Raw genomic sequence first — 27,805 nt, 5'->3', positions numbered from 1 at the left:
CTCTTACCATCTCCCCCTTTGGTCCTGGGTGACCCTAGAAGGAGAAGAGGGTGAGTACCAGCTGTGCTGTTTGTGGCCCAGATGTTCCATCCCCTGCCCCCCATGCCCCTCCCTGTCCCCCATGCTCCTTCCTGCCCCCTGGGCTCCATTTGTGCCTTCTGGCTTGTGTACTCCTTCACCCAGTCCCTAAGGCAAGGTTATTTGCTCACTGCCCCTCACTGGGCCTCACTAGCAGCTGCCTGCCCTTCAGAGAGCAGAGGTTGGGGTAGTCTCCTTGGACCCCGACCCTCACCCCATCCACATATCCAGGGTAGTTTTGGGGGATCCCTGGCTCTGTGACATGAGTGGAAATGATTGCCAGTGCCCCTCGGCTGCACTTAGCTTGCTGGTCTTTAGTTGGGGAGTGACTGGGCGGTACTAGAGTCCCTCAACTGAGAGAGGCGAGTGGTGGGGCCAGGCGTGGCTGTGTGTGGGGCCGCATTCCATCCACCCTGAGGGCTTTGGATGAGTCATGCTCCCTTCCAGCTGACTTGACCCTAGGACTGGGGAGGGGACTCCTTCCCCCAATGAACATTTGTGTCAGGAGATCAAGTCCAAAGGATTGAAATGAATGAAGAGAGGAGCTATGGCGGGAAGCAGTCTTCACATGGACTTGAACACAGGTGTGGGGTCTCAATCGGGGAGGGAGACCTGGATCTTGAGGACAGGGCCATGGGAGACACAGGTGCTACGGAGCAGGGGCAGGAGTGTGCACAAGTGGACAGACTCCTTAGGCCAGCGACTTCACCTCTGCAGCCTCCACTCTCCTCACTGCCTCCTGGCCTCACCCCACCCCACCCAGAATCACCCATTCCAGGGATGGCTCTCTCCTGGGCTCTGAAAGCCAAGCTGAGCAGCTGGGGACCTGTGCCCTTGGGAAGGCCACTGGGGTCAGGGGTAACTTAGAGGGCCCCCTCCTCCTCCCACTAGTGACAACCTTCAGCCCCAGGACTTTTCTTTCTAAGTAAAGCATCTTCCAAGGAGCCAGGGTCTTGCAGAAGGACCAAGAGATATAGGATCACTGACCTGCAGTGAGGAGGAGGAGCGGGCCCACTTACCGGTTTGCCATCCAGCCCAATGGGACCCTGAAACCAGAAAGGCCAGATGTAAAGACTGAGCATCACGTGGCTCCTCCCAAAGAGGCTGCCTGGGCAGTGGGGAAAAGCACAGATTCTGGATTCAAGGCCCTGCTTGACCGCATACGTGTTATGTGACCATGGGTAAGCCTAGGCCTCAATTTCCCATCCCAAAATGGGGCTGAGAGAAATATAACGTTCTATGAAGGGTCCTTGTGAGGAGGGAATGAAATGCTGGATGCCAGGGGCACAGCTCAAGAGAGAACCCAATGGGTGGCCTCCCCATTAATATCAAAGACGTCACCCTTGCCCTGAGTGCAGAGGGGGTGATGTGTCCCTAGAAATCAGGGTCTGGCCTGCACTGAGGCCGGGAAAAAAGGGGAACTGCTCCCTCTGCTCTGCCTGTCAGAACCTATCTTAGGCCCCGTAGGCAGAGGTCAAGGACACCCAGGTGGCCACCCCTCTGCTGGATCCACCCACTGCTGGATCTCCTCTCAAAGCCTGGGCACAGGCTGAGCTGCAGGGTGATCTCCTGCAGGGCATCGTCCATTCCATATTCCCAGGTCATGCTGGGGTTTATCAGCCTGTGATTTCACTCGCCTGAAGCTGGTCCTGCTGCCCCTTATTTGTGTATTTGCTTCCCTGTATTTATTCCTTGCACCATGACCTGACTGCTGAGCTACTGTCCTGAGTTGGTGTCCATGAATGGCTGCAGAAGCAGGTCCTCAATGACCAGGGTTTGGGAGGGAAAGAGTGGAACCAGGGCTGACCTCAGATGAAGTTTAACCTAATCAGGCCTACAGACCACCTGGGACACAGCTAACTTCAGCCTTCTCCACTTACCGGAAATCCAGGAAAACCTCGAGTGCCTGGTTGACCCTGAAAAAAAAAAAACAAAAAACAGGAGACAAGTAAGGTTGAGCAAGGAGGAGATGCAGCCAATCCCTAGCCCTCCACTTCATCTGTGCTCCCATCCCTCTCACTCTGTGTGATTGTCCTTGGGGGACACTCACTGTGGTTAGCAGATTGGGAGGGAAGATGGAGAATGAGGAAATGGAACATCATAGGAAATCTCCTGCGGGGTCTGGGGGTGGGAAAGGAACAGGAAGGGGCCAGTGTCCTTTGGGTCTACTTCTGGGAAGTGGCCCTGGAGAGCTCCTCACCACTGTGGATGTGTGGCTTGTAAACAGACGCATGGGACAGCAAGGACAGCAGACACTCAGCCCACAGCACACTGAACTTCTGGACTGTGATCATCTAAGCCCTTTTTTTATTTACACGGTCATTGCTCATGGCCACTTAGGATGGTTTGGATATCAGAACTTGACCTTCAAAATGTGTGTTTTTAGCTAGAAAAGGTCAGATTGCTCCTGTTCCTCTCACCCTGGCCAGCAGGCTTCTCCAGCAGTTGGACAATGTCTGAGCATCCCCTAATCTTTGTGGGATGCAGATCAATCCATGCTCATTTTCCTGGAGGTGCAGAGCACAACACAAATAAATATTTAGGGTGGAGACTAGAAGCAGGTTCACTGGTCACAGTCCAGTGGTTTATGATCAAGATTCAGGACAAAGGGGATGTGCTGAGATTAGAAGAAGCACAAGGCTGAGATGATGCAGGGCTGAGGAGGGATGACCAGGAGGTCAAGGGTGATGGAGAGCTAAGAAACGTGAGTCTTGTCACCCCCTTTCTCAAGGACCAGCAAGGGCTCCCTTCTACCATGTTCAAGGCCATACCTCAATTCCATCCCGATCAACCATGTTAAGTTCCTTTCCGGCCACATATTTCCATCTATTCTCTGCTCAGACACACTGGCTCACCTGCCATTCACCAAACAAACATGCCCAGTTCTCAGCTTGGGGTCTCCTTTGGCTGACACGGTCACAATCTCTTCCCAAGCATGGGCTTTCTAGACTGGCAGACTAAATTCTAATCCTGCCTCCAACTATGGCTGTGTGACCCTGAGCAGGTTGTCTAACCTCCCAGAGCCTCACTTTCCTCATCTATAATATAGAGATAACCAGAGATAACAGTATAACCCCATAGGATCATCAAATTAAATTTAATTATGTTTGTTAATGCTATTGAAATGGTAGCTGCCATCATCAGACACTTGTTGAATTGAACTAAACAGGGAAGCTCCAGAATAGAGCAAGGTTGCTGCTGGGCTCAATATGTCCTGGGATCAATGAAAGTTTGTCCTTGTCAAACAGCAAGTTTTAGAATCAGATCCTCTCCAGAAGATTTCTCTGGATTCATCTACTACGACCCTAAAACATCTCCAGGCTGCTAGGGTCCTCCTTGAAGCCGTGAACACAAGTGCCCAGTGGCCTGTGCTCAGGGAACGCATCAGCTGGGTGGGATGGGCACCCTGCCATCAGGGTGGGTGCCCTGGTTCAACAGGGAGTGAGTTGAAGTCTTCCGCAGGCTTAGGATGGGCTTGTGGCAGCCATCCAAAAGGGCACGAGGGAGGAGATCCCATTCATCTATCGGAAGGGGCCCTGGCTTTTCTCCTCTCAAGGATAAGTGATGCTAAGAATAGACCAAGGAGAAAACCCGGAAACCATGCAATGTCATCTCTGAAACCTCCCAGTGTAAACTTTCTGTAAACTACTCTGCACACCAAGCGGCCTGAAGGAAAGGTCAGGAGGAGAGGATTTCAAGAAACATCTTCAGTCTCTTTAGGGACAATGTTTACGTGGTAGGGATAATCACACAGTTTGCTAATTACAGAGCCCGCCCTGGTAGCAGGATGCATCTCTCCAACCCAGGACCAAATCCAGGGCTAACCAAGGCTTTTTCAGATATCTTGGGAAGGCTGTTGTCATGGACCAAGTGGAAACTGGGATGCCACTTTCTGGAGAGGCTGGGCCTGGGAAAGGCATTTGGGGAGACTTGGAAGTAGACTTTAATTTATATCTCTTCAATTATATCCTGAGGTTAGACATCGCTTCCAATGTTTCTCTGCCTGTTTCCGTTTACCGGTGTTTTCTGCTAGGTTGTTTTTTTCCTACTGATCTGAGTGAAGCTCTTTGTCAAAAATAAGTCTCTGATAATCATATATGTGGTGACTATTCTTTCTAATTTGGCATTTGTCTTTGATTTTGTTTCTGGTATGTTTTATATTTATATAGACAAACTTAATCTTCTCCTATGGCATTTGGGTTTTATGCCATGTTGAAAAGGGCCTTCCCCGTTCAGAATTATGAAAAGTTCACTCATGCTTTGTCTTTGTATTTTATGGTTTCCGGTTTTATATCTAAATATTTTGTTCATCTGGAAATTATTCTGACATAACAAATAAATTGGCGTTAATAATAAAAAAACTGACAACTGTCTTTCATTTTACCTTTTTTAGGTGGCTTATTGGTTGCCCCAGCATCATTTCTTGAACAATTGATCTTGCTCCTCCTATTGTGACATGAAGCCTTTATCACGTACCAAATGGACACATGCATTCGGCTTTATTTCTGCCCTCCCTATTCTGTTCTGTTCATATGTTTATTTAGATTGTCCTGTTTTTATAACACGTTTTGGTATCTAGTAGAATTTTGTTGGATTCCCAATCTCATGAAAAATGGACAGAGATTAGGATCACATTAAATGCATAAAAAATAGATGTATTTGTACATTAATTCATGGTTTACTATTACACCCTTCTGTAGCAGAACAAGGGAAATAAGCTTCACACTGATCTCTGAAATCTTCTCCCTTAATTCAAGGTCAGAGCAAAAAGGGAGCCAAAGGGGGTCCCCACTTCTGAAAGTGGACCCTACTCCTTCCTGCCTTTCTCCTACTGGCAAATACACAGACAGAAGGTTCTTGTTGGGAAAAACCCATCAGGAAGTCCCCCTTCTCTTATTTGACCCGAGAGACGGTCAGTTGTGTCTCTGCCCAGGGGCTGCCTCATTCTACCTCCCTCATTCCAAGTCAGTACCAACAAGACTCCATGCTGGTAAATGTTCAACCATTAGCTGGGTGGGGGAGGGTGGAGAGGAGAGCCCTGCATTGCACAGCATTTGCCAATGTCTGTGGTGTAAATACACCTACCATAGCTGATTTCAAGCTACCAACATGAGGTCACTGAACACAGTTGGGAGGAGGTGAGGTGTGCATGGTCCACTCTTGCCAGGGATGGCTGGAGCCACTGGGTGATGGGGGTCAAAGTCAGAGGCTGCTGGGCCTGGTTAAGATTCCTGGTATGATAAGGAAGCCAGCTCCGGCAGACCACATGCTCTGACCTCCAGCAGCAGATGACCGTTCCTGTTGGACATTTGGCATCTCTAAGTCATCACGCTCAAATTAAACTCATCTCCCCTGGTAAAGGAGATGAGTTTCCTTTACCAGGGGAGATGAGTTTAATTCCTTCTGGGGAAGGGGACTCTGTTACTCAAGTCAGAAATGTGGCATCATCTTGAGCTCCTGCTTCTCCCTCAATCGCCGTTTTTTATCATCACTAAATCCTCCAATTCCATCTCCAAAACAGTTTGAAAGTCCAGCCCTCCTAGCCAGCCCACCAATTCTACTCCAATCCAGGACTTGGCTGTTGCAAGTGCCTTCCGGCCAGCCTTCCACTGCAGCCTCTTCTAAATATGCTGCATGCTGGGCCTTCTAAAACCTTTTAAACTGCAAATCTGGCTATGTACTACATCAGCCTAACACAACCTACAGGCTCTTCACACCCTCAGGACGAAGCCCAACCCCTGACCATAATGTAAGGGCTTCTCACTGGTTCTTGACTGCAGTTATTATCCCCCACTCCAGGAAGCCTTCCTGCCTGCCCTCCTCCCCCAAGTCTGGTGCCTCCTCCTTGTCCCACAGCTCTCTAACCATCCCCTGGCTTAGTACTTGCTGTCTGCACTGTCATGGATTATGTGCTTGCTGGTCTCTCCCACTAGGTCGTGTACCCAGAGGGCAAGCTGACTGAGGTCAGGTTTCCACTGTCTACGCAGCACCTAGCAGGCACTGGGGCTCTTAACAAATATGAATGGAGTGAATTACACACTCAGTAGGTGTGTCTACCTGGTGTGGGGTGGCTCCTAGTGGATGAAGACTGGAAGTTCAGGTATCTCCTGGCCCCAGAAGAGAAGCTGGGGAGCTCAGAGAGGGAATGGGCCCCCTTTGAGATGGGGCATTTCTTAGGACTGGCAGATCCCCTGCCCAGGGCCTGCTGGGCCTGCCAGCATCTCGGGGATCCAGCCTCCCCCTCGGTTTAATGAGGCTCCCTTAAAGTCAACATGCCCCAACACTGTACTCCAGCTTGCTTCATTAGAAAGTGTACCCTCCTCCAAAGTGCTTGGAGGGGTCCCCCCTTTGCTTGGACCATTTATCAAGCTTCAAGAGGGGAGGCAGGTGGCCCCTGAGAGTGGCAAGGCTGGTTCTTATTAGCAGCATCTATCCTGGACCCTTCCTGGCTGAGTGGAAAGCTACACGTTCTCCATCATCCCTGGCCGCCACCAAGGGCGCCCACTTGACCTCTACCCATTAATGACTAAATGGACTCTTTGTCTTCCCCCATCCCTGCTCCTGTTAGCTCAGGGCAGCTTCCTGGAAGGAGCTGAGGGCGTTGCCCCTGCTGTCCAGTGGGGAATAAGCAGGGATGGCTGCAGTCACTGGGTGATGGGGGCCAAAGTCAGAGGATGCTGGGCCTGGTTAAGATCCCTGGTATGATAACACCTTTCCTGGTGCCAATGTAGACACCCGCCTGGAGGATTTTCTTTCTCCTGAAGTAAATATCCTTTTAAACAGTAGCATTTCAAACGCGGAACAGGGGGTTGAGGTAAGAATGCAGGCTTTGAGATGAGGCTGACCTGGCCAAACCCAAGCTCGGGAACTTAGTAGTTGGGTGACCACAGGTTAGGAAACTGTTTTCTCCTCTGTAGAATGGGCTGGTGGGTCCTGCTTTATAGCTGTGAAGGAGACCTACTATGTGATAGGTGCCTGGGAGACAGACGCTCTCACTGCTACCTGAACAGAAGGTGCTTTTCACCATTCGAGTTAAATCCAGTGCAGTAGGTATGTTTCTGATTAGGTATGTGTGCTGGGCTGAGGCCAGGAGGAGCAGAGGCCAACGATTGCCCTGAACACGTCTCCAGCAGTGGAGATTTTCCGTAACTTTTCGGTAGCCTGTTGACATAATTTGCCAAAAGCGTGTTAGAGGACCAGTGGGATCCACACAACAGAACGTCTGTAGCCAGACCGGAAGGCAGACAGAGACGGCGGCCCAGGGTAGGGCCTGTGTGCTGTGTTACTCCCTGTCCTCCTAACACACCAGGCTCGGTCCTCTATGTTCCAACTGGGAGGACTGACTGTCTTCTGTTTCTACGACCTTCCCATCACCACCTTCATCAGGACCAACTCGGCCAGGGCATTGGCGCTGCACCTCCTCCAGTACACAGGAGGCCCGAAGCCCATGGGGCAGCCACTGTGTTAGCCCAGGGGCATGTGCCACAGTGACATCAGGCCTGGCCAGTCCATGGTGGCAGCAGGGGTCAGAAGCAGACTGGAGCCACATGGCCTGGCTGAATGCTGAGCTAGCAGTGTGGCCACACGCCAGCCCTGTGGCTTTGGGCAAGTCACTCAGCCTCTCTGTGCCTGTTTTCTCATCTGTGAAATGGAGGCGATCACAGTCCCTACGTCATGGAGTTCTTATGAGGATTAAGTGAGTGACTATGTGTAGAAGTCTTAAGATACGGCCACCACAGAGGAAGTGTGAAGCATGGTCATTATGGTTTGAGCCCAGAAGAAAACCTTGCCGTGAAGGCCATGTCTACTAAGTCCTGGGCCGTCCAAGTGCTGCCTCTGACCCAGCCCCTGACCTGTCTGCCAGCCTGGCTCTCCCGTCCCTGCTCTCCCTCCCAAACTGGCTCCACCTCTCAGCTGCCTGCACTGGCCACAACCCTTTGCTTGGCATTCAGCTCACTGTGGGCCCCTTCTCTTGGATGTAACTTAGCCATTTGTTCTCCGCCCTCTCTCTCTCTGTGTGGGTCTCAGTCTCCCAGAGGCTAGCCCTCCACTCCCACCCCTCACTGAGCACGGCGGGTCTGGAAAAGTCCAGAAGGTGGAGTCAGCAGCCTGCTGTGCTGCTGTGGTGAGGCCAGGGCTCCTTGGTTCTAATCCCACCCAGCCTCTATATGGGAGACCTCTTCCCCTCTCTGAGCCTCAGTTTCCCTTTCTGAGAGGGCTTCGTTAGACCATTTCTGGGATCCTTTCACCCTGACATGTAGTGATTTTATTACAGCCCCGTGGTTCAGCACTCTGGGAAAATAACAAGCCCTTCCTCCCACAGCCTTGATATCTTGCTGGCTTCATCTCACCTGCACCCCTGTTTCAGTCCCTAAGGAAGCACATCTGAGGGGAGCCTCAAGGGTTTTCTCAGGCTCCCAGCCAAGGGGTAGAGGGTGCTATGAACATACAGGACCCAGCACTGCACACAGAGGCATCCAAGAGGGTGAGTGCAGGCGGGGTCTCTGGCAAGACCAGGAGTGCGTGCCTGGGTCAGTGAACCCCAACTTATATCTGCTCCGTGGGCTTCCAGAAACAAAGGCTTGTTCCTGGGAAAGCCAGATCACCCCATCCGGAGGAGAGTGAGCCCTTTCTCCCTTCTGTCTATAAACAGCAGGTCCGCCTCACAGCTGCTGTAGCTTCGTGGCTAGAGGGCAGGTCCCTCAGAACCTCCCAGGGGGCTGTAATTTAGGTATATTTAGTCAGGCCACTTTCCTTAACATCAACATCAGCACGGAGGCCTGGTTGGGCTGACCACATCACATGTGGTGGCCTCCCCACCCAGGGGCACAGCCGCCCTCGCTGTCCCCTCATCCCCAGCCTAAAGGCCCTTTTCATCAACTCACCCATCCCCTCCACACCCCGAAGAAGAGCAAAAACAACTTACAGGGGGGCCGCGGGGACCAGTGATGGACAGCCCAGCGTCTCCGGGGGATCCCTGCAGGGAGAGAGGAAGGGGGAGAGGGAGCGAGGGGCAGGGAGTATGGGAAGAGGAGCCGGAAAGAGAGGAGCCAAAGGGAAGGAGCTGGCAGGGGGCGGGAGCAAGATGCTGGCCCCATGGGACAGAAGGAGGAGGCCAGGGGACATGGAGGGCCATGAGGGGATCAGCAGAGGCAACACAGAGGGCATGGGGGCACAGGGGCACAGAGGGAGCATTCGGGACAGGTTGGGAAGGGCAGGTAGTGGGGGGAAGCAGCAGGAGGGAAAGGAGAAGAGGTGTCAGCGAGAGCACAGGACGTGGGGTTCCGGGGAAACAGGGTGGTGGGATCCCAGGCCGGGGAAGCAAGGAGGATAGGATCCATTGGAGTGGCAGGAAACAGGGAGGCACAGGGAGAGAGGGGAGACTTAGCAAGGGTGCCCAGTCCCAAGCCTCTCCCTGGCCCAGCCCGGGACGCTTTCCAGCCCTCCAAATACCCATCTGGCTGCACACCCTGTGGCTAGCAAACAGGGATCTGCCTGAGAAGGGGGCTGTGACAACAGAGGGTGGGGACACAAGCAACATGCGTGCTGTGTGGACCCAGCATCTCTGACCCTGAAAGGCTGAGCTGCCTCAAATTTCCTAGTCCCGGTTTCAGAATGACACGGAGGGGTGAAGGTTGGGGCAGAATTGTCAGCTCTGAAAGGATGGCAGATGCTGCTGAATGAGGAGCTCAGAGTGCTGTCAAGGCTGGCTGAGCTAGCTGGACAAGTGCCATGTGTATCCCCAAGTTCAAGGTCTTACTCTGCCAGGAAAGTCACAAAACCTCTCTGAGCCCACACCTCCTCTGTGAATAGGGATGCCGAGAGCGGCTCTGCTGCCCTTATGGAAAACGCATTTTGGAAAATGTCATGCCTCACACGCAGGGGAGGTGTGATTTCAAATTAGCCACTGTTTATGTCATGGCAATGATACAATAATTTTTATACAAGGCAGTGTAGTGTCATGGTTAAGAGCCAGAATGTGGCTGGGCATGGTGGCTCACGCCTGTGATCTCAGCACTTTGGGAGGCTGAGGTGGGCGGATCATGAGGTCAGGAGATCGAGACCCTTCTTGCTAATGTGGTGAAATCCCATCTCTATTAAAAATACAAAAAAATTAGCCAGGCATGGTGGCATGCGCCCATAGTGCCAGCTACTCGGGAAGCTGAGGCAGGAGAATCCCTTGAACCCAGGAGGCGGAGGTTGCAGTGAGCCGAGATCATGATACTGCACTCCAGCCTGGTCAACAGAGCGAGACTCCTCCAAAAAAAAAAAAAAAAAAATAGCCAGCATGCCTGGGTTTGAAGCCCAGCTCTGCTAGCCACCAGCTGTGTGACCTTGGGAAAGCGACTTAATGTCCCCATGCCTGTTTTCTCTTCTGTGAGGCTACAGATAGCACCTGTCTCATAGGGTGGATGTGAAGATGTCACGTGATAATGTGAAGAACTTAAAACAATGCATGGTCCATGGAAGGGGTGATGTGTCTTTCTCCTTGGTGGTTTACCCCCTGCCAATGTGGAGCTAACAGTCTAGTTCCATTCTGGGGACAGAATAGCATGGTAGCTAGGGGCCCTAGCCTTGGAGTCAGACAAACTGGGGCACCTCTCCAGCTCTGCCACATTCTAGCTGTGTGACCCGGAGCATGTGACTTGGCCTCTCATCCGTGCCTCATGTAAATGGGAATGTTAAAGCTTCCCTGGAAAGGTTGTCAGTGCTAGTTTGGAAAACAGACAACATACTTAAAACTGCACCTGACACAGTTTGTGTTTAACACATGGCAGCTGTATTGTAATTGTTGAGGTTGTTATTTAGGAGACGGAAAACTAAGACTGTATTACAGGCAGGGAAGTATGGAGCTGGGCACCAGGAGACCTGGCTTGGAGCCCCTGCTCATCACGATTGCTGTGTGACCTTGGGTGAGCCCTGGGCCTTCCTTGGGCGTCAGATGAGGTTCCTCATCTGTAGGGTGAGCTCGTTAGAAGTGTTGTGCTCGGCCAGGTGTGGTGGCTCATGCCTGTAATCCCATCACTTTGGGAGGCTGTGGAGGATGGATCGCCTGAGGTCAGGAGTTCAAGACCAGCCTGGCCAATGTGGTGAAACCCTGTCTCTACTAAAAATGCAAAAATTATTTGGGCATAGTGGCAGGTGCCTGTAATCCCAGCTACTTGGGAGACTGAGGCTTGAACCCAAGAGATGGAAGTTGCAGTGAGTTGAGATCGTGCCACTGCACTCCAGCCTGGGTGACAGAGCGAGATTCTCTCTCAAAAAATAAAAAAAAGGTGTTGTGTTCAGAAATCTCTCAAGAACTCCCCAGGGCTGATGTTCCAGGATGGCTTCTGGGGTTATGACTTCTCAGGGGGACTCTACTCCATAACCTCGGGGGTCCCCCTGGGCAGTTCCAGCTACACTAAATTGCAATTGGCCAGAGCAGTGAGGCCACATGCCATCAGGGCAGGGCAGGGAGACCCACTCAGCTGGGAAAGCTGGGACTGCCGCCCAGGAATCCCAAGACTGCTGCCCGATGGGATGGAAGCTGTTAGGAAACTGGGCCGTGAGAGGCTGTGAGGGCAGCAGGCCCTGCCAGCACCCTCTGCTGGGGCTTTCATCGGGGGAGGAGGGTGGAGAGGCTCCACGTCAAGAGTCCACCTGGAGGAGGAGGCTGGGTGCAGGGCAGAAGGGGAAAGAGTGGACTCACCTTCTCGCCTGGTTGACCCTTTACTCCCTGGGGCAGCCACATGCAACACAGGGTGCAGGAAGAGAGAAGGAGGGAGAGAAAAAAGAGGAGATGAGAAAGAGGCACCCACACGAGAATCCATGTTCATGGCACAACCAAACAGAAGAAATCACCATGAAATAAGAAACAAAACAAAACACAGATGCTGACACATGACAGGTCCACGTCCAACGAGCACAGCATGTGGCATGTGGAAGCGGCCACTCCAGACCAGATAACTGAGAAACAGCGGCTGGGGCTGCAAGAGGCCCTCTTGAGGCATGTGTCTGTCTGTCTGTCTGTCTGTCTGTCTGTCTGTCTGTCTGTCTGTCTGTCTGTGTGTGTGTGTGTGTGTGTGTGTGAGAGAGAGAGAGAGAGAGAGAGAGAGAGAGAGAGAGCACGAGCGCACCAGATGATGGAAGAGAGACAGACAGAGATAGAGAAAAGAGAACAAGGTCCCACCTAAGTCAAGAAGTCTTCCCCAGCTGGGCACGGTGGCTCACACCTGTAATCCCAGCACTTGCAGAGGCTGAGGAAGGTGGATTACAGGGTTAGGAGGTCAAGACCAGCCTGACCAACGTGGTGAAATCCCATCTCTACTAAAAATACAAAAACAATAGCCAGGTACAGTGGCAGGAGCCTGTAATCTCAGCTCCTCAGGAGGCTGAGGCAGGAGAACAGCCTGAACCCAGGGGGTGGAGGTTGCAGTGAGCCAAGATTGTGCCACTGCACTCCAGCCTGGGAGACAGAGTGAGGCTCCATCTCAAAACAAACAAACAAACAAAAAACAGAAATCTTCTCCAGAAGCCATGGCCCCAGCTGGTCAGGGTGGCGATGGGGGAGAACGGCCCCAGGGCTGTGTTGTGACCTGGTGTCTAGGAGGTTTGCATGTCCAGCCGAACACCAAAGCTGGTGTAACAAAGCTTTGCAAAGCTCGACAAGCCCAGAGTCCTTGGGGCTGGCCAGGCAAGGTGGAGGGAGGGGGCATGGAGAAACACAGGAGGCCAGAAGGCAGGACACACACCTCTGGAAGGATGGAGCATGGGTCAGTGAGGCAGCAGAGGTGGGTTAGGAGGCCAAGGGTCCCTTGCAATCACAGTGACCAGTAGATGGACAGGCCAATGGCGCCACCTCTGGTAAACCCCAGGGATGACCCAGGCATGTCACACCTACTGGCCATCTCACTCCTAATCAGGTGGCTCATGCCAGGACCCCTCCTGGGCAGCCAAACGGGCCCATTGTCACATTTAAAATAGCACCAGCAGCCAGAGTGGCTTGAAAATAAGCCTGCCAAGAAGGAAGTAGGGTGACCTCCTGCAGCTTCCTTCCTTCCCCCCCTGCTATGGAGCACAACACAGCTCAGGCGGACACTTCCTGGGGGGAGGTGTCCACAGGGCCCAAGAAGGAGGGAAGGAGGGGGAGGCCTGGAGCTGCCACTTTGCATTTTGCAGGCTTCCCTGTGGGCTGGTCTCTGCACTCAGGGAAGAAGCTCCTGAAACTTGCCTACTGGGAGCAGGAACCTTGGGGTCCCACAATTGGCTTGGGTACAAAACCCAACTCCACCCTATCTCAGGTGCAGCGAGTCTCAACATCTTCACCCGGAAGACAGGGGCTTAGAGGGCAATGGTGGCGCAGGTGCCTGGCTCAGGCCATCGAAAAAGGATGGCTGAATCATGTTTCCCTGCTCTGTACAGAACCTCTGACGGCTTGGGTGGACTCAGGATCTGGAGTTAGAGAATGGAAGAAAAGAGACAGGGCCAGGCAGCAATTTCACTATGCTCTGGTCTGGGAAGTGGTGGGAGAGATTTACGTGGGGCGGCCCAGGGCTCCCAGCCTCTATGCCTTGATAGACAGGCCTTGAGTGGGCCCTGGAGAGAGCTCTGTGACATGGAACACTTGCCCTGAACTCTAAAATATCCCAGGCCTCTGGGGCTTCATTCTAAGGATCAGACCCTTCTCAGAGCTGCAAGGCCAATGGGGGTGGGTGGTGAGCGGTGAGATCCTAATATTGTCAGGATCAAGAGCGCAGGTTTGGAGTTGGGCTGTCTGAGTTCAGATTCCTGCTCAGCCACTTCCTATGTGACCTTGGGAAGGACATTTAACTTCTGAACCTCAGTTTTCTCATCTGAAAAGTGGGGGTGGAAACTGTGCCTACCTCATGCAGTTCTTGTGAAGCCTGAGTAAGCTAACATATGGAAGGATCTTAGCACAATGCCAGCAAGCAGTTAGCACTAGCAAGGGTCAGCTATCCTTTGAATGCCTTTTCTCAACCTCTGAGCACCAGCAGGCTCACACCAGGCATGCAAATTCACACAAGGATGCCACACTCACTCCTAGAGCCAATCCCATGAGATGCTGAGGCAAAGCTGAGAATGACATGGGGGTGGTCAGGAGTCCTGGGGAGCCAGGTGGAGGCGAAGGCTGACGGCTGATGGCTGATGGGAAGTTAGGAGTCACACCAGGAGAGCAGCTGAGGTTGTGTCCCAGCCGAGGCTGGGGAGTGGTGAGGGTGGGGCATGGCCATCACTACCTTAGGCTACTTATAGCCCTTTGCAGACACTGAGGGCCTGCTGCTGGCCTTCCCATTCCTGGGAAACACCCTTTTCATCAAACATTCTCATTTCCCCTTCTCCATCTTCATTTTCCAGCAGGAAACATGGAATGTTTTAACTCTCAGCCTCCTCGTGAGGACTTGGAGCTTCCACCTGGAACCAAGCCCTGTCTTCACCATCCCTTAGTGCATCTCTGTGTACAGAGAAGAACTCTGGGAACCCTGGCTCCACCGAGGGGTAGTTGCAGGAGCAGCTGTGCATCTGAGGGTGAACTGCCAGCCTTTGGGGACAGAGTGGGAGTCCTCCCAGTGTCGAGGCTCAGTTCGTTCCTCCCCGGGTTCCCAGCAGGTGACTGGCAAAGGGCTTTGTTCATGCAACTTTGTTGGGTGTGTCCTTTACTGTGGCAGCTCTCTGGAGAGTAAAGCCATATTGTGGGGTCTGAAGGACTAGAATAAAACTTTCCTTCTCCTTCCTTGTCCCTCTCTGAAGCACACTGGGGCCTGGGGAAGGGAAAATGCTGACCCTCTCCTTGGGGCTGGGGCAGACAGCACATTGCCATTATTTAGAGGACAGGCCAGCATGGAGAAGCAAGCAATGGCCACCTGAGCAGGTGCAAACGGGCTAACTCACCACACGTCCAGGCATCCCAATGGCACCTTTGTCCCCCTGATGATGAAGGAGGCAGAAACAATCAGATGTGGTTGGAACCAGGCTAGCATGTGAAGGATCCCACAGGCAAGCTGTGCACCTCATTTAGGGCACAGCTAACCCAGTTTGCAGCTGGGACGACATCCTGTATGATGCCCAAGCATCATGCAGGTGCACTACCTATGCAGCCCCCAAACACTATTCAGCAAGTGGCCACTGCTATGGCTATGTGTACTTAGGCATGAGTGTTGTGGAAAGAGCACTGAAGGAGGAGTCTGGTCCTAGCCTGGGCCTCAGTTTCCCTAGGCCCATTCAAGGCACTTGCTCCCTTAGACTTCACTATTGCATCGATTCCAGCAATGGCCAGGATGTGCCTCATCTTTATCACGCACAACTTCAAGGCCCAGAGCAGGGTGACTGGCAGCTCCCATGTGACAGACGGATGAATCACTTTCCTCGGTCTGTCTCTGCCAGGGCTGGAGAGCAGTGCTCCTCCCCAGCCCCTGGTTTGAGAAGGCAACAACTGGAGTCTTTCTCCACTCCTCCTTCCTCGCGGCCACCTCCAGTACTGACAGGAAGGACCAAGAGCCATGTGGATTCAGCTGAACCACGAGCTGCAGATGCTCCAAGGGAAATGCTTTGTTTTGTAGCCAGGGGTTACATCTTCTTACTCTGGAAATCTGCTTATTAAGTTTTGTTCCTCCCCCTTTTGGCAGAAAATATTTTTTTGCACTCACATGCATGCAGACATCATAAAACCTGGGGTGGGGCCTAGAGCTTGCTATGAGCCGAAGGATGGAAAGCAATAGGGTGTGGAGATTAAGGTGGTTTGTCTGGTCTGCTGGGCAGGAGGGGACTGCACGGGCATTTCTGAGGCGACTCTGCATCTGCTAACCCCACTGAGGCACAACGCCTTGAGGAACAATGAACATCCACAATGTATGTGGGACTTACCTGAGAGAAGCAACCATTTCTGAAATTAGGCTCTTAAAATTCACATATATGGTCAAGACCAATGGTGGCTTTGAGTAAAATGTTCCACTTTTGCTAATGAACGGCAGGGTAGCAGTGCAGATTAGAAGCACCGACTCTTCCCTTAACCTCCTTGAGTGTCAATTCTGTTGAGTGGGGGTGATAAGAGCTTCTCTCTCATGGGATTGCTGGGAAGATGCCATGTGATGCTGTCTCTGAGAAGCGTGTGGCCCCTGCCTGGCCTTTGGTGTTGAGTAAATGGCATCTGCTCATGTCAAGCCTAGCACAGCCGTGGGCAGGTAAATTTCATCAGCATGTCTGCATGCCACACCTTTTGCTTTGTGCACCAGGGGCTCACATCCACAGTCCTTCTGAGGGTTACTCCTAGGTCCCTTCACACGGAAGCATCAACAGGACCATGACCCACAGATCTGAAACTGGCTCTGCCTGCGAAGGACACCAGGCCAGGGCTGGCCATCGGCTGTGGCAGCCCCATGGTCCACTCACTCTTGGGCTTTTCAATGATATTTCAGGATGTGTGTTTTGGTTTCTTTTTCATTTCTTTTTTGAAACTAATGCTCTTTGCAGTCCTGGCCATAAAATGCTTGGGTTAGGGATGGGTGTGGAATGGCCAGAGACTGGAAACTATGTGCAGCAGCCCCTGCTCTGTGAATTGCCCCCTAAATGCTTTTTAAAGGTGGATGTTGTCAGAAAAAACAAAGTCTGCCCACATTCCCCTCGGTCATCTGATGTTTCCCCTCCTTGGATTTCATGGGACCGATTCACCCGTCCTCCTCTGCACTGGGGCTCTTACTGGGAGAGTTTCCATTTGCAAGTCTGAACATTCTCCCATATGCATTTCATTAAGACAGCCACTGCTAGGCATGAATTCTAGAAGCTGTTGGATTCGTCCAAAGATTACAGTATAATCCATGTCTAAAAGGGGAGTCATTAGGTAAGAGGGATGCACAGAAGGGTCTGGAATCTCATGGATGTGGTCTTGGTACAGAGAGACAGGGCAGACTGGTGCCAGCCCCAGGCCGGGGTGCCCTTCATACCCGATCCCAGACCCCTAACCGGCCACAGCATCTTGCCTGGGTCACTCCCCATCTGAGGTCCCACGGTACATATATCCAGTATTCAACTCATCCATGCCCCGGGCTGGACTCCACAGAGCAATGTCTTAGAAGGCTCTAAAGACGGTTTTCGAAGGTGGAGCACAGACCACAAGCAACAGCAGAATGGAATGGCGTGTGATGATATGGGTCTCTAACAGCTCCCCACCCGAAGCTTGGACAGATGGACGAAGTATTTTACCTTCCTGAGTCTCATGTATAAAACAGATTTACAATCGTACCCATTTCACCGAGGTGCTGAACAAGCCAAATGTGTGAAAGGGGATAAATGCAGTGCCTGGCTCCTCTTACGGTTTCAGTAAGTGATGGCTATCTCTTTTGTCCCCGCGTCTCCATGGTTACTTGGGCGCTCCTTTGCACTGGGGCTCTTACTAGGAGAGTTCCCATTTGCAAGTCTGAACATTCCCCCACAGTCCCTAGAATTGGGACATGGTAATTGAGGGAAAACAAAGTTTTTGAGTCCACTGTCTTACCAGCAGGCATAGGAGAACAGTAATTTGAATGTCAGCTGGTGTGCAGGGGGATAGTCAGTGTGCCCATGGGCTGCCTGTCCCTGCAGCCACCCATGGTAGGGCCATCAGTCTGGAAGTCAGTCCCAGCTTTGGAAGGGGCTGCATGCTGCGATTTGTCTGCCGGGGGCCCCAGGAGGGGTACTAAGGTCTGCAGCTGAAGATGCCCCAGTAGGGTCCTCTCTAGATATCAAAGGAGGAAGGAGCTGAAGTGGCTTCACACTAAGCTATACAGATCAGGGACTCTGGAGTATGGCCTGTCACCCAGATACACCTGGAGAAAAACCAGCCACCCAACCTAGCCAGTCCTCAGACCGATAAGGAGCACGTAAAAGAGGCACAAAGGAAAAAAGAAACAAAAATTACTTACTGGGAGTCCAGGCCTTCCAGTGGGACCCTGAAATGAAGAGTGAAGTTGACATAGGTCAGGCAGGGTATTGTAACACCTAACTGTCAAACACTATCCCAACCAGCTGTGTGACCTCGGCAAACCACTTAGCAAGCCACTTGGGTGAGCCATGGTTATTTTATGAACAAAATGATGGAAGAGACTTGATTGCTAAGGCTCATGAAGCTCCCTTCCATTTCTGGCTCTGAAGTTAGCCCACCTGTGTTCACCTCTTGGCTCTGCCACTTACTACTTGGAAAACCTCCAGCAAGTGTCTTGGTCTCCCTGTCCCTTGGTGTTCTCATCTTGAAAATGGAAGAATAATCATTACCTATCTGTTAGGATCAAATGGGAGAATGTTCGTAAAGCTCTGAGCCCAGCGGCTGACATACAGCAAGTGCTAAATAAATGCAGCTACTACCATGATTATTAGAAGAGGACCCGCCAGGGATGTGCGTGGGGCTGGCCTCGGTTTCTCCCTTCAGAGACCTGCTCCCACATCCGGTTTCTCTCCTTCCAGACATCCCGCTCTTCCCATAAGCCGAAGGCAGAACCAGGAGTGGGTCTTGGGGAGTTCCCTGGGAGACAAGTCAATCCTTGAAGGGCTGCTGAGAAAAGTTCAGGCAGCGCCAGGAATAAGTCACCCCTTCTAACCCTTGTTCCTGAGGACATCCCCTCAGCGGTGATGTAGTGACACCTGCCAGTTGGGGGGTCCTTGGGCAATGTGGGGCTACAGGCTTCATGGGGACAGGACTGGCCGCCATCCCGGTCATGTTGGTTTTGCTCCATTGCACTAAAATGTGAGCTCCTGAGGCAGGGACTTTCCTGTTTCATTTACTGTGTCCCCAGTGCCTCAGCAATGTGGAGCTCTCAATAGTCCTCAAGACACATTAACTAAGGAATCAATCTGCCTGCAGATGCCAGAACCTGGCAACACTCCTGCTTTCCCAGGCCCCCACAAGGACAGCCCAGGCCCTGCGTCCCTAAAACCAGAACTTTAATGCTGAACCAATGCCCTCTTCTTCTTGCTTCTAAACTGCCTGCCCCCTAACGTCACAGAGTGGGCTGAGAAGTGGGCCAGTGGCCTCCCAATCCCCCCGAAAATGTTTCTTGGAATGAAATGGGGTAGAAATAAATAAAGTAACAAATTCATTAATAAAAATTCACAAAATCATAACTTCTTCCTTCAAATGTAATGTTTATCCAGCCACTTGAGAGGCTGAGGCAGGAGGTTGGTTTGAGGTTAGGAGTTCATGACCAGCTTGGGCAACATAGCAAAACCCCGTCTCTTTAAAAAAGAGAAAAAAAAAATTTAAAAATTAGCAGGTATAGTCTAGCCTGTAGTCCTAGCCAGTTGGGAGGCTGAGGCAGGAGGGTCACTTGAGCCCATGAGGTTGAGGCTTCAGTGAGCTATGATCATACTACTGCACCCCAACCTGGGTGAGAGAGTGAGACCCTGCCTCTAAAATAGAAAAAAATTAAACGGTTGCAAAAAATCCTCAGGGATCATCTAGGGAAGCCTCATGCTTTCAGGAGCAAATGAATTAATATATTCCAACTAAAAATATACATATATGTAGCACACACACACATACTCCCTACAACACTCATATGAGGAAGATACTATTTCTAATTTTACAGATGAGGGGACTGAGGCAGAGAGAGGTTAAGTAACTTGCTGAGGTCACACAGCAAAAAGTGGCAGTGCCAGGATTTGATTGCAGTTGGTCTGGCCCCACAGCCCAGGCTCGCAATCACTGTTACACTGCCTCCATAAAAACATAGCAGTGTCTAACACATAGTAAGTGTTAGCTACTATTTCGGCAAGGATCATATTCAACCAGGCCTGGCAGCTGCCGGCAAATATTTCCCTATATTCCTTCAGAGAAATATACATCCCTATTTCCCTTGGTCATCTGTTTTCAGTCTCACAGTTCCCAGCATTAAGAAATTCTCCCTTAAATAGAATCCAGGGATGGCCAACGGATGTCAGCTTAAGCACTGATGCCAATGGATTGGGAGTAATTGACTAATGGGTTATGTTAAAAAGCCTCCTAATTGATTAGCAATGTCTGCCAGGGGCATGACAGATGGGCAGTGGTGGCTGCAATTTGCTTCCACCTAAATGGTTTCTGCTGCAGCTTTAATCCATCCTGCACAGTTGTGTTCTCCAGGCACTGGCTGAGCTTGTGCCCACAGGAACCTGGGTCTTCCTGTTGGAGGATAGAGCCAGCCCCCAGGATACACCCAGAGGGCAGCAGACAGGCATCTCAGACCCCATCTCTCTGGTCACCAGCATTCTTCTTTTGCAGGAACCAGAGAGAATAGGGCTGAGGAGGTGATTCTTACCCTGGCCAGCTTCCCATTTCTTTCTCCTCCTGCCTTGTGGTTTCAGCAAGCACTGGGCAAAGGTAAAGGGCTTCTCTTCTGCGCTGGGTTCAGAATGTGCGGAAAGCTACCTGGGCCTTTATCCTTCACTCTGTGGGCAGAGACTGAGACTCATCCCCTCCACCTCATGGGCCCCTTCAGCACAGACCCAAAGGGGTCTGTGAACAGTCCCCAGGTCGGGCCAGCACAAGGTCTCAGAATTCGAATTTCCTATTGAGGGAAGGACCCTCAAGTCAGGCAGGAACTCAGAGCTGTCCTGGCCCTGAGGGTTAGGTGTGTGCAGGAGGCCCCAAGAAAGGGTGGGCGCAGTTGAGGGCTCTTGTGGCTTCCTTGGAATAAGGCAGGGAAAATAAGCCCATTTCCAACAGGTGAAAGCTCTCTATGGCAGAGTTTATTTTGGAAGATGGATAATGAGAATTAAGATCTGACACCCCAAACATGCCGTAATAAATCATCCCTCCTTTCAAGCAATGACATGACAGGCCTTGCCTCACTGTGACATGTCGGGGGGCATGGGATCCTCAGCTTGGGTGCAAGGCCTTTCAGGGGACAAATGGAGTATTCAATAATGGCCTTTACTAAAAATTAGGCAGGCAGCTCCCACAGGTACAGATCAAGTGGAAAACCGCTATGGAAATGACTTCTCCAAGGAAGGGATGATGATAGGGTTGAATTCGGCAACCTTGAGAAAGATCTGATGTGAGGGCTGGGCCCTTTCAACTCCTTTCTCCAGCTCCCCCAGCGCCCTCTGGTCTTTTGTTGGGATATGAAAGACAGGTGCTCCTGTTCTCTGGATCCATTACTTCAGGGAGGCAGTCTCCTTGGGCTCTTCTCAGGTTCTCTGGAAGGCTCCACTCCCCGCCCCACCCTGGGCTTCCTAGCAAGGCCGGGAAGGAGCTAGGCACGCTGCCTGTAATTACTGCTGTCTCCCAGTCTAGCCGGCTGACCCGCTCTCTCTTACATAACCATGGCCACCGCCACCACCTGCCCAAAGTGACTTCGCCAGAATGGAGCTACCCACTCAGGGATGTGGACATGAGTCCTCCGGAGCAGATCACACTTGGAGCCAGCTGGGTGACCTGTTTTCTGAGACCTTTCAAGGAGCAGAACTGAGGAGAGATGACCTCTTTTCTTCTAATACCTGGTGCTTTTTTTTTTTTTGACTCCAGTTGTTTCTTCGGGGCACAAAGGAACTGAGCTAATTAGAGCGAAAGCCACCCTTTCAGATTGAAATGTGGGGCCTGCTTTGCCCTGGGGGCAGCCACTGTCTTGCCCTGGAGGGGTGCAGAGGTGGGTGAAAAGCAAAATGGTGGCCTCCTCCCCCCAAGCAGAATTCTGGAGGGACCCCTCAGGAGCCCACACAGGGTCCCCCAAGACAGCGGGGGCCCAGCTTTCAGTGCCCATACCCGGAACCCCGTTACCAGCAGGTGACACAGGCCTTTCAGATGCATGAGACCCACGGCTTGAGTACTTACAGGAGGTCCTGAAAGAGAGGGAAAAATGCCTGGGTCAGTGTCATTGCTGCAGGGGGCAGGGGGGAGGCTGTCTGGGAAGCAGTGTCCAAGAAGTCTTCAGTGGAGGGGTTTCCATCGGGTCTTCGAAGATTGTCTTTTCCTGGCCCACTTTCACCAATACAATCTCTTCCCTCTTTATTTCATCTCCATACTTTCATAATTGGATGAGAAATGCAGAGGTCAGCGCCCCAGGCTCATCCCTGCTGGGGACCTGCCGGTGACCCTTCTGCCTCGCTTCCTACCCTACAAAATGGGCTCTTCAGGACCCGCCTGAACTTGTGTACAAGGCTGCTTTGCAGAACACAGTATGGTGGGCACTGAAGCACACTGAGAAAGGTGGAAATAACAGACCCTGCAAAGATGAGGGTTGTTAGCACGCCCCTGTGCGTAGTGTGCCACGCCAGGGAGGGGCAGCAGACAGGCAGGGGCGGGCGCGGCTGCTCACGGTGCACCCTGACTGAGGCCCATTGGCCGAGCCTGGTTTCTGTTTAACAGTGAGTTAGGCACACCACCCCTCCAGGGTCTGCCACCCACAGCCTCTTTCTCAAAGCCCCCTCTCGGGCTCCGGCCCCACCCTCCTCCATGCCTCTCTCTGTTCCTTTCTCTTCCTGGTGTCCACTCCCTGTCTCCCTCCCATGGCCGCAGCAGCAGACCTATCTCATTACTGGCAACAGCCAAGAATGACAAATTCAAGTGTTCCGAGAGGGAGAAAAAAGGAGTAGGGGTGAGGAGGAGGAGGGAAGGTTTAGAAAAGCAGCCCCAGAAAGATAGGGAAGGAAAGGCACTTCTGCGGAACATGAGCCACGAAACCCCCACGGCCCGCCCGCCCCAGTGATTCCCAGCTGGGCCTGGTGCGTCTGCCCGGCCCCCAGTGCCCTGGCCACGTTAACTCAGCTGCGACTCCTGTTGCTTCTTTTATGCTCGGCCAATAAAGGCTCCTATGTTTCCCCGTGCTCCTCCCGTTCCCAGAGCCGGCTTCCTTCTCTCCTCCTTCATCTGTCCGTTCCCTGCCCTGGTCACCATTCAGGAAGAAACAGCCTCTTTCATGCTGGCCTCTGTCAAGCCATCATGTTAAGGGGGAACAAAATGTTTTAAATTAAAAGCAACAGAAAAAGTCAAGAGGTGTAGCACCTGGGTGAGCAAGCCCCAGGCCTCAGGCTTGCATGCAGGGCCCAGAACACGTGGGAGGGAGCACCGGGCAGGGGGAGCATCTGGGACCCATTAGGCTGAGGGGCAGAGGAATGTCACCCAGAATCTGAAAATATCCCGGAGTGCAGCCTGCCAGAGGGGCCAGCCCAGCTGGGGAGTCTGTGCTTCCCAGAGGGGGGAGGTGTCCCCTGCATGAGAAGCAGGCTGGTGACAAAATTCAGCCTGTGGCAATTTTGGGATGGTTCAGCCACATGGAAAGCAGATGACTTGCGCCTGCCAGGCCTGACAGGGCCCTGGCTCCCACTATGGCAGGCTCTGGTGAGGCCCCCAGTTACCCAGGCTGGAGCTCTGAGATGTCCCAAGTGACACAGGCTGGAACTCTGAGGGCAGCCCTGCCTGTTGTTCGCAGTCTCGGCTGCATAAGTGTCACCAGATACAGCCAGGTAGCTGGCACAAGACTTGACACTCAGCCCGGTGGCCGAAGAGCAGTTTGCTGGGTCCACCCATGGGGGATATTAATTCGACTGAAGATTTTGGGGGTTTTTACATTACTACCACCATCATCACTGCACACACCTTTATGGTCCTCATTAGGTGCCAGGCACAATTCGAGGTGTTTTCCATTATGCAGTAGGTTCTATCATTCCCGCCTTGCAGATGAGGAAACTGAGACAGGGGAACTTTGAGCGACTCCCCAGGGTCATGCAGCTAGTGAATGGGAGCACCTTGGACTCTTCTCTACAGTGCCTCTCCCCCCGTCTCTCGCTCAGAAAGCAACCTACCCCTGACCCCGCAGTTGCCTGCAGACCCAGTCCTCTCCAGTCCTTCCCCTGGGATGCCTGTCATGGTCAGCCTCCAGCCCCCTTCTCTGACTCAGCCCTCTCATCTGTCTTTTACAGGTGCCTTTGTCTTACGCAAGGGAATTTGGCTCTGCCAAGCTGTTCCAGGCTGCCACTCCCCATCCCTGTCCCTTACGGGGACTTCAGAAGCAGGAAAATCCTCTTTGTGAGCTAATGCTGTGCCATAGGAAGGGAAAGAGATATAGGGGTGCTATAAAAGAAGGCTTTCCCCTGTTAAGGATGGTCCTCATGGGTCCCCCTGGAAAATCTTCGGGTGCCTTGGGAAGCCCAACCGCCATCCTGCCCTTGCCAACTTTCATGCAACGGGCCTGTATTGGGACAGCCCTGGGATTTCAAGCAGATGCTTCCCCTGATGCTGTGTTCATTGCTTGGCAGCTCTAAGATGCTGGGGAGCTGATGGCTTTGCAAAATCTAGCAGTGCCTGGATGTCACTTGTTGCTCTTCCATGTGGGCCACTTGGCTGTGCCCATCACCCTGGCCAGGCATCAAAGGATGGAGTCACCCCAAGGCATTACCAAGTCCCCACAGTACAGATGGAGAAAGAGAGGCCCAGGGAGATTCATGACCATCCAGGGCCACTTTGTGGGCAGGTGGTGGGGGTGGGACCAGCACTCAGTCTCCTTACTCCCCATCCTGGTGTCTTCCTAACAGCACACACCGTATCTCATGACCTGTGCAGTTGATCCTGCCGAGGTACAGCCCACACTACCACATCTTGAGGGAGGAGGAAGATACCTGGACTCCACCCACGCACCTGCTGCTTCCTCAGGAGGACACCTGTTTCTTGCAGCAGGGAGAACTATGAAGATTGTCCCAGTGCCCTCAGGTGGGCTGAGCCGCCCGCAAGCAGGGCTGTCAGGGGAGGGTCACAGCAGCCATCCAGGGTGGGGCCATTCTGCCTGAGACCTCCCTGCTGATGTCTGTCACCACCGCCTCAGCTTCCTGCTAAGGCCACTACTGTTCTCCCCCGGGGTTTGACCCACCTCCTCTAAGCAAGGCAGCCATGCTCCCCCAAAATGGACACATAGAGATGGACCCCCATGAAGAATTCTGGGGTAGCATTGTGGGTTGGGACTTTTTTTCCAACCACTTTTTGTATGTTCATTCATTCAACAAACACTTAACAATGCCTACTGTGTGTGAGTCACCGTGCTGGGCTGCGGCTCTCTAAAGATGAATCAAGTATAGTCATTGTCCTCTGAGGAAGGAAAACTTCATTTTTTAAGCACTTATTATCTACCAGGCCTGATGCAAAGCTCTGATGATAAGAGATGAATAATTCATTTCCTTCTGCTGAGAAGCCAACAGTTTCCTACGTTAGAAAGCTGGAGGAATTCCAGAGATGAGAACTAAAACAAACATGAGGGTTTAAGCGAGAAAGCTTTGCTGTAGGAGGATTCATTTTTTCATTCCTTCATTAATTCAATCGGCATCATTTACTGAGTGCCCGTTATGCAGCAGACATAGGACACAGTGCTAAGTATGGTAACTATCACACCACACTTCATCTTTACAACAACCTTGTGAGGTTGGCGTTATCACCCCTTCCATAGACTTGGAACCTGAGGCTTAGAGGTTAAGCAACCTGCCTAAGGTGGTCACTTTGCTCTTAAGTGATGGCATCTGATTCTTAAAGTTTTTAAACTTTAATTTAATTATTATTATTTTTTGAGATAGGATCTCACTCTGTTGCCCAGGCTGGAGTACAGTGGTGCAATCACAGCTCACTGCAGCATGAACCTCCCTGGGCTCAGGCAATCTTCCCACCTCAGCCTCCCGAGTAGCTGAGACCACACACCGCGCCTGGCTAATTTCCGCATTTTTTGTAAGGATGGAGTTTTGCTATGTTGCCCAGGCTGGTTTCAAACTCCTGAGCTTAAGCTATCTGCCTGCCTCAGCCTCCCAGAATGCTGGGACTACATGCGTGAGTCACCGCGCCCGGCGTAATTTTATTGTTTAGCTTTTATTTCCATACAGTAGAGCTTGGATTTGAACCTGGTCTCTCCTGCCCCACAGCCTGTGTTCTCCTGGCTGGAGATCACAAAGTTCTCAGGGGTGAAAAGGTCAGCTGGGCCCTCAGCCCCTTCTAAAGTGGGCAGGTAAGTCACCTCCCCATCATCCCTGGACTTGCTCCCACCCAGTCGCTGGACCCAGTCCTGGTCCTGAACAGGGGGCGTCAAGAGTGGCAGGGTGCTCCCAAGTTCAGCATCATCTGAACCATCTTCTGACCCTGCTGTGCTGCTGGGCTCCCAGCAGCTGGGGTCCTAGCCCCCACTCACTCCTCCTGGTGCCTGCTGCCAGGCTGCCTGTAGCCGACCACCTGCCCCCAGCTCTGCCACGTGCCCAACCCACCCATCTCTGCCAAGACAGGTGTTCTGCCTCATGGGCTCCCCTCAGACCTCGGGTGACTGGTGATATCAGATACACTCTGCCTGCTGGAGCAGGGGTTCTCAGCTTGGAGGGGATTTGGCTTTCCAGGGAATAGTTGACAGTGTCTGGAGACATTTTTGATTTCATAACTGGGAGGCTTCTACTGGTCTCTAGTGGGTACAGGCCAGGGATGCTGCTAAAAAGACAGTGCACAGAGCCTTCTACCCAGACTTGTCTGGTCCCACATGTGAATAGTGTTGAGGATGAGAAACCCTGTACTGGACTAACGGCACCAGACCTGCCTCGGGGCTCTCCCTGTGCCTCAGTCCCTATGACGCACGCCGTCACCCATGCCCCAGCCCTTGCCGACCTGTGGTTTGCCAACTCTTGGGATCTCATTCTTCTACAGTTTGGCCTGTTCCACCTCCAACCAAGACCTCATCAGGACAAATAGTAATTTGTGTGTTACTCATCTATTGAGCATGTACTCTGCCTGACACTATGCTAAGACCCGTATGTACCTTATTTCACTCGGTCTGCCCAACAATCCAGTGAAGAAGTTATGATGGTTATTGTTCCCACTCTACAGATGGAAAAGCTGAGGCCAAGACAGTTTATGGTGTATTCAAGGTTGCAAAACACATGCGTCACTGGGCTGGTACTTGGCCCCAGGTCTGCCTGCCTCCCAGGACCATGGGCTCCTGAAGCTTGAAGGAGGCACACAGAGAAATGAAATGAGCAGCCTCTGCCTCAAAGAGCAGTAAAGAAGGGAAACACGAGTAGCTTTAAAAACCATGGAAAGGGCCGGGTATGGTGGCTCAAGCCTGTAATCCCAGCACTTAGGGAGGCCAAGGCGGGTGGATCACGAGGTCAGGAGATTGAGACTGTTCTGGCCAGTATAGTGAAACTCCATCTCTACTAAAAATACACAAAAATTAGCCAGGTGCGGTGGCACATGCCTGTAATCTCAGCTACTCAGGAGGCTGAGGCAGGAGAATTGCTTGAACCCAGGAGGTAGAGGTTGCAGTGAGCCGAGATGGCACCACTGCACTCCAGCCTGGGCAACAGAGCGAGAGTCCATCTCAAAAAAAAAAAAACAATAGAAAGCAATTTGTTGGGGGCAGGCCTGTGAAGGGAAACTGGTAAGCTTTCAGGCAGTCTCTGTCTTCTGGGGTTAACCTCAAAAGAACACCCAAGCCCTGTCTCGTACAGCCCTACGGTCCAAACCCTGACTTTCTAGGAGGGGCTGAGGCAGATTTCTGGGGTAGACCATCTGAATTTATTTGATGTCCTGGGAGCCTGGCTGACAAATCATGCTTTGTGACTGACAAAGCACTTCCTTAAATGATAGTCCACCACAACCCAACTCCCATTTTATAGATGAGAAAACTGAGGATCTGAGAAGGATGTAACTTGTCTGTTATTCACGGCTGGTAAACGAGCATGAATCCTGGTCTAGTGCTCTTCGCAGAACAGCCCACCATAAGCAGAGCTGTGAGAAGCTTTAACGTCTGACTACTCAGACAGAGCC

At 52.1% G+C, this 27,805-nt stretch overlaps 1 protein-coding gene and 1 long non-coding RNA gene across 11 annotated transcripts in view; both read right to left on the bottom strand.

Moving 5' to 3' along the window:
• Positions 1-9,663, bottom strand: part of COL13A1 (collagen type XIII alpha 1 chain) — a 78,933-nt gene extending 69,270 nt beyond the window's left edge. For 4 of the 10 annotated variants that reach the window (XM_064374223.1, XM_064374229.1, XM_064374225.1 and 1 more), the window contains exons 1-4: positions 9,005-9,661; positions 1,959-1,994; positions 1,098-1,124; positions 8-34 (exon numbers count right to left, since the gene is read on the bottom strand). In XM_064374223.1, coding sequence (XP_064230293.1) covers positions 8-34; positions 1,098-1,124; positions 1,959-1,994; positions 9,005-9,619 — 705 coding nt within the window. In that variant the 5' untranslated portion in view covers positions 9,620-9,661. Of the gene's footprint in view, positions 1-7; positions 35-1,097; positions 1,125-1,958; positions 1,995-9,004 lie in introns of all 10 variants that reach the window. The other 6 variants (XM_064374226.1, XM_064374230.1, XM_064374231.1 and 3 more) reach the window with 3 other exon arrangements.
• Positions 9,664-11,609: 1,946 nt separating this feature from the next.
• Positions 11,610-18,002, bottom strand: LOC135274012 (uncharacterized). The gene is made up of 3 exons (XR_010341804.1): positions 17,976-18,002; positions 14,971-15,006; positions 11,610-11,797 (listed from the first exon to the last, which is right to left on the bottom strand). It is a non-coding gene; the product is annotated as an uncharacterized LOC135274012 (long non-coding RNA).
• Between the last annotated feature and the right edge of the window lie 9,803 nt (positions 18,003-27,805).

Source organism: Aotus nancymaae, unplaced genomic scaffold (assembly GCF_030222135.1).
Source record: "Aotus nancymaae isolate 86718 unplaced genomic scaffold, 86718_ANA_hifiasm-v0.15.2.pri h1tg000010l, whole genome shotgun sequence".
Classification (NCBI taxonomy): Eukaryota; Metazoa; Chordata; class Mammalia; order Primates; family Aotidae; genus Aotus; species Aotus nancymaae.
The sequence above is the reverse complement of the archived record's forward strand: the minus strand, read 5'-3'. Positions and strand labels throughout refer to the sequence as shown.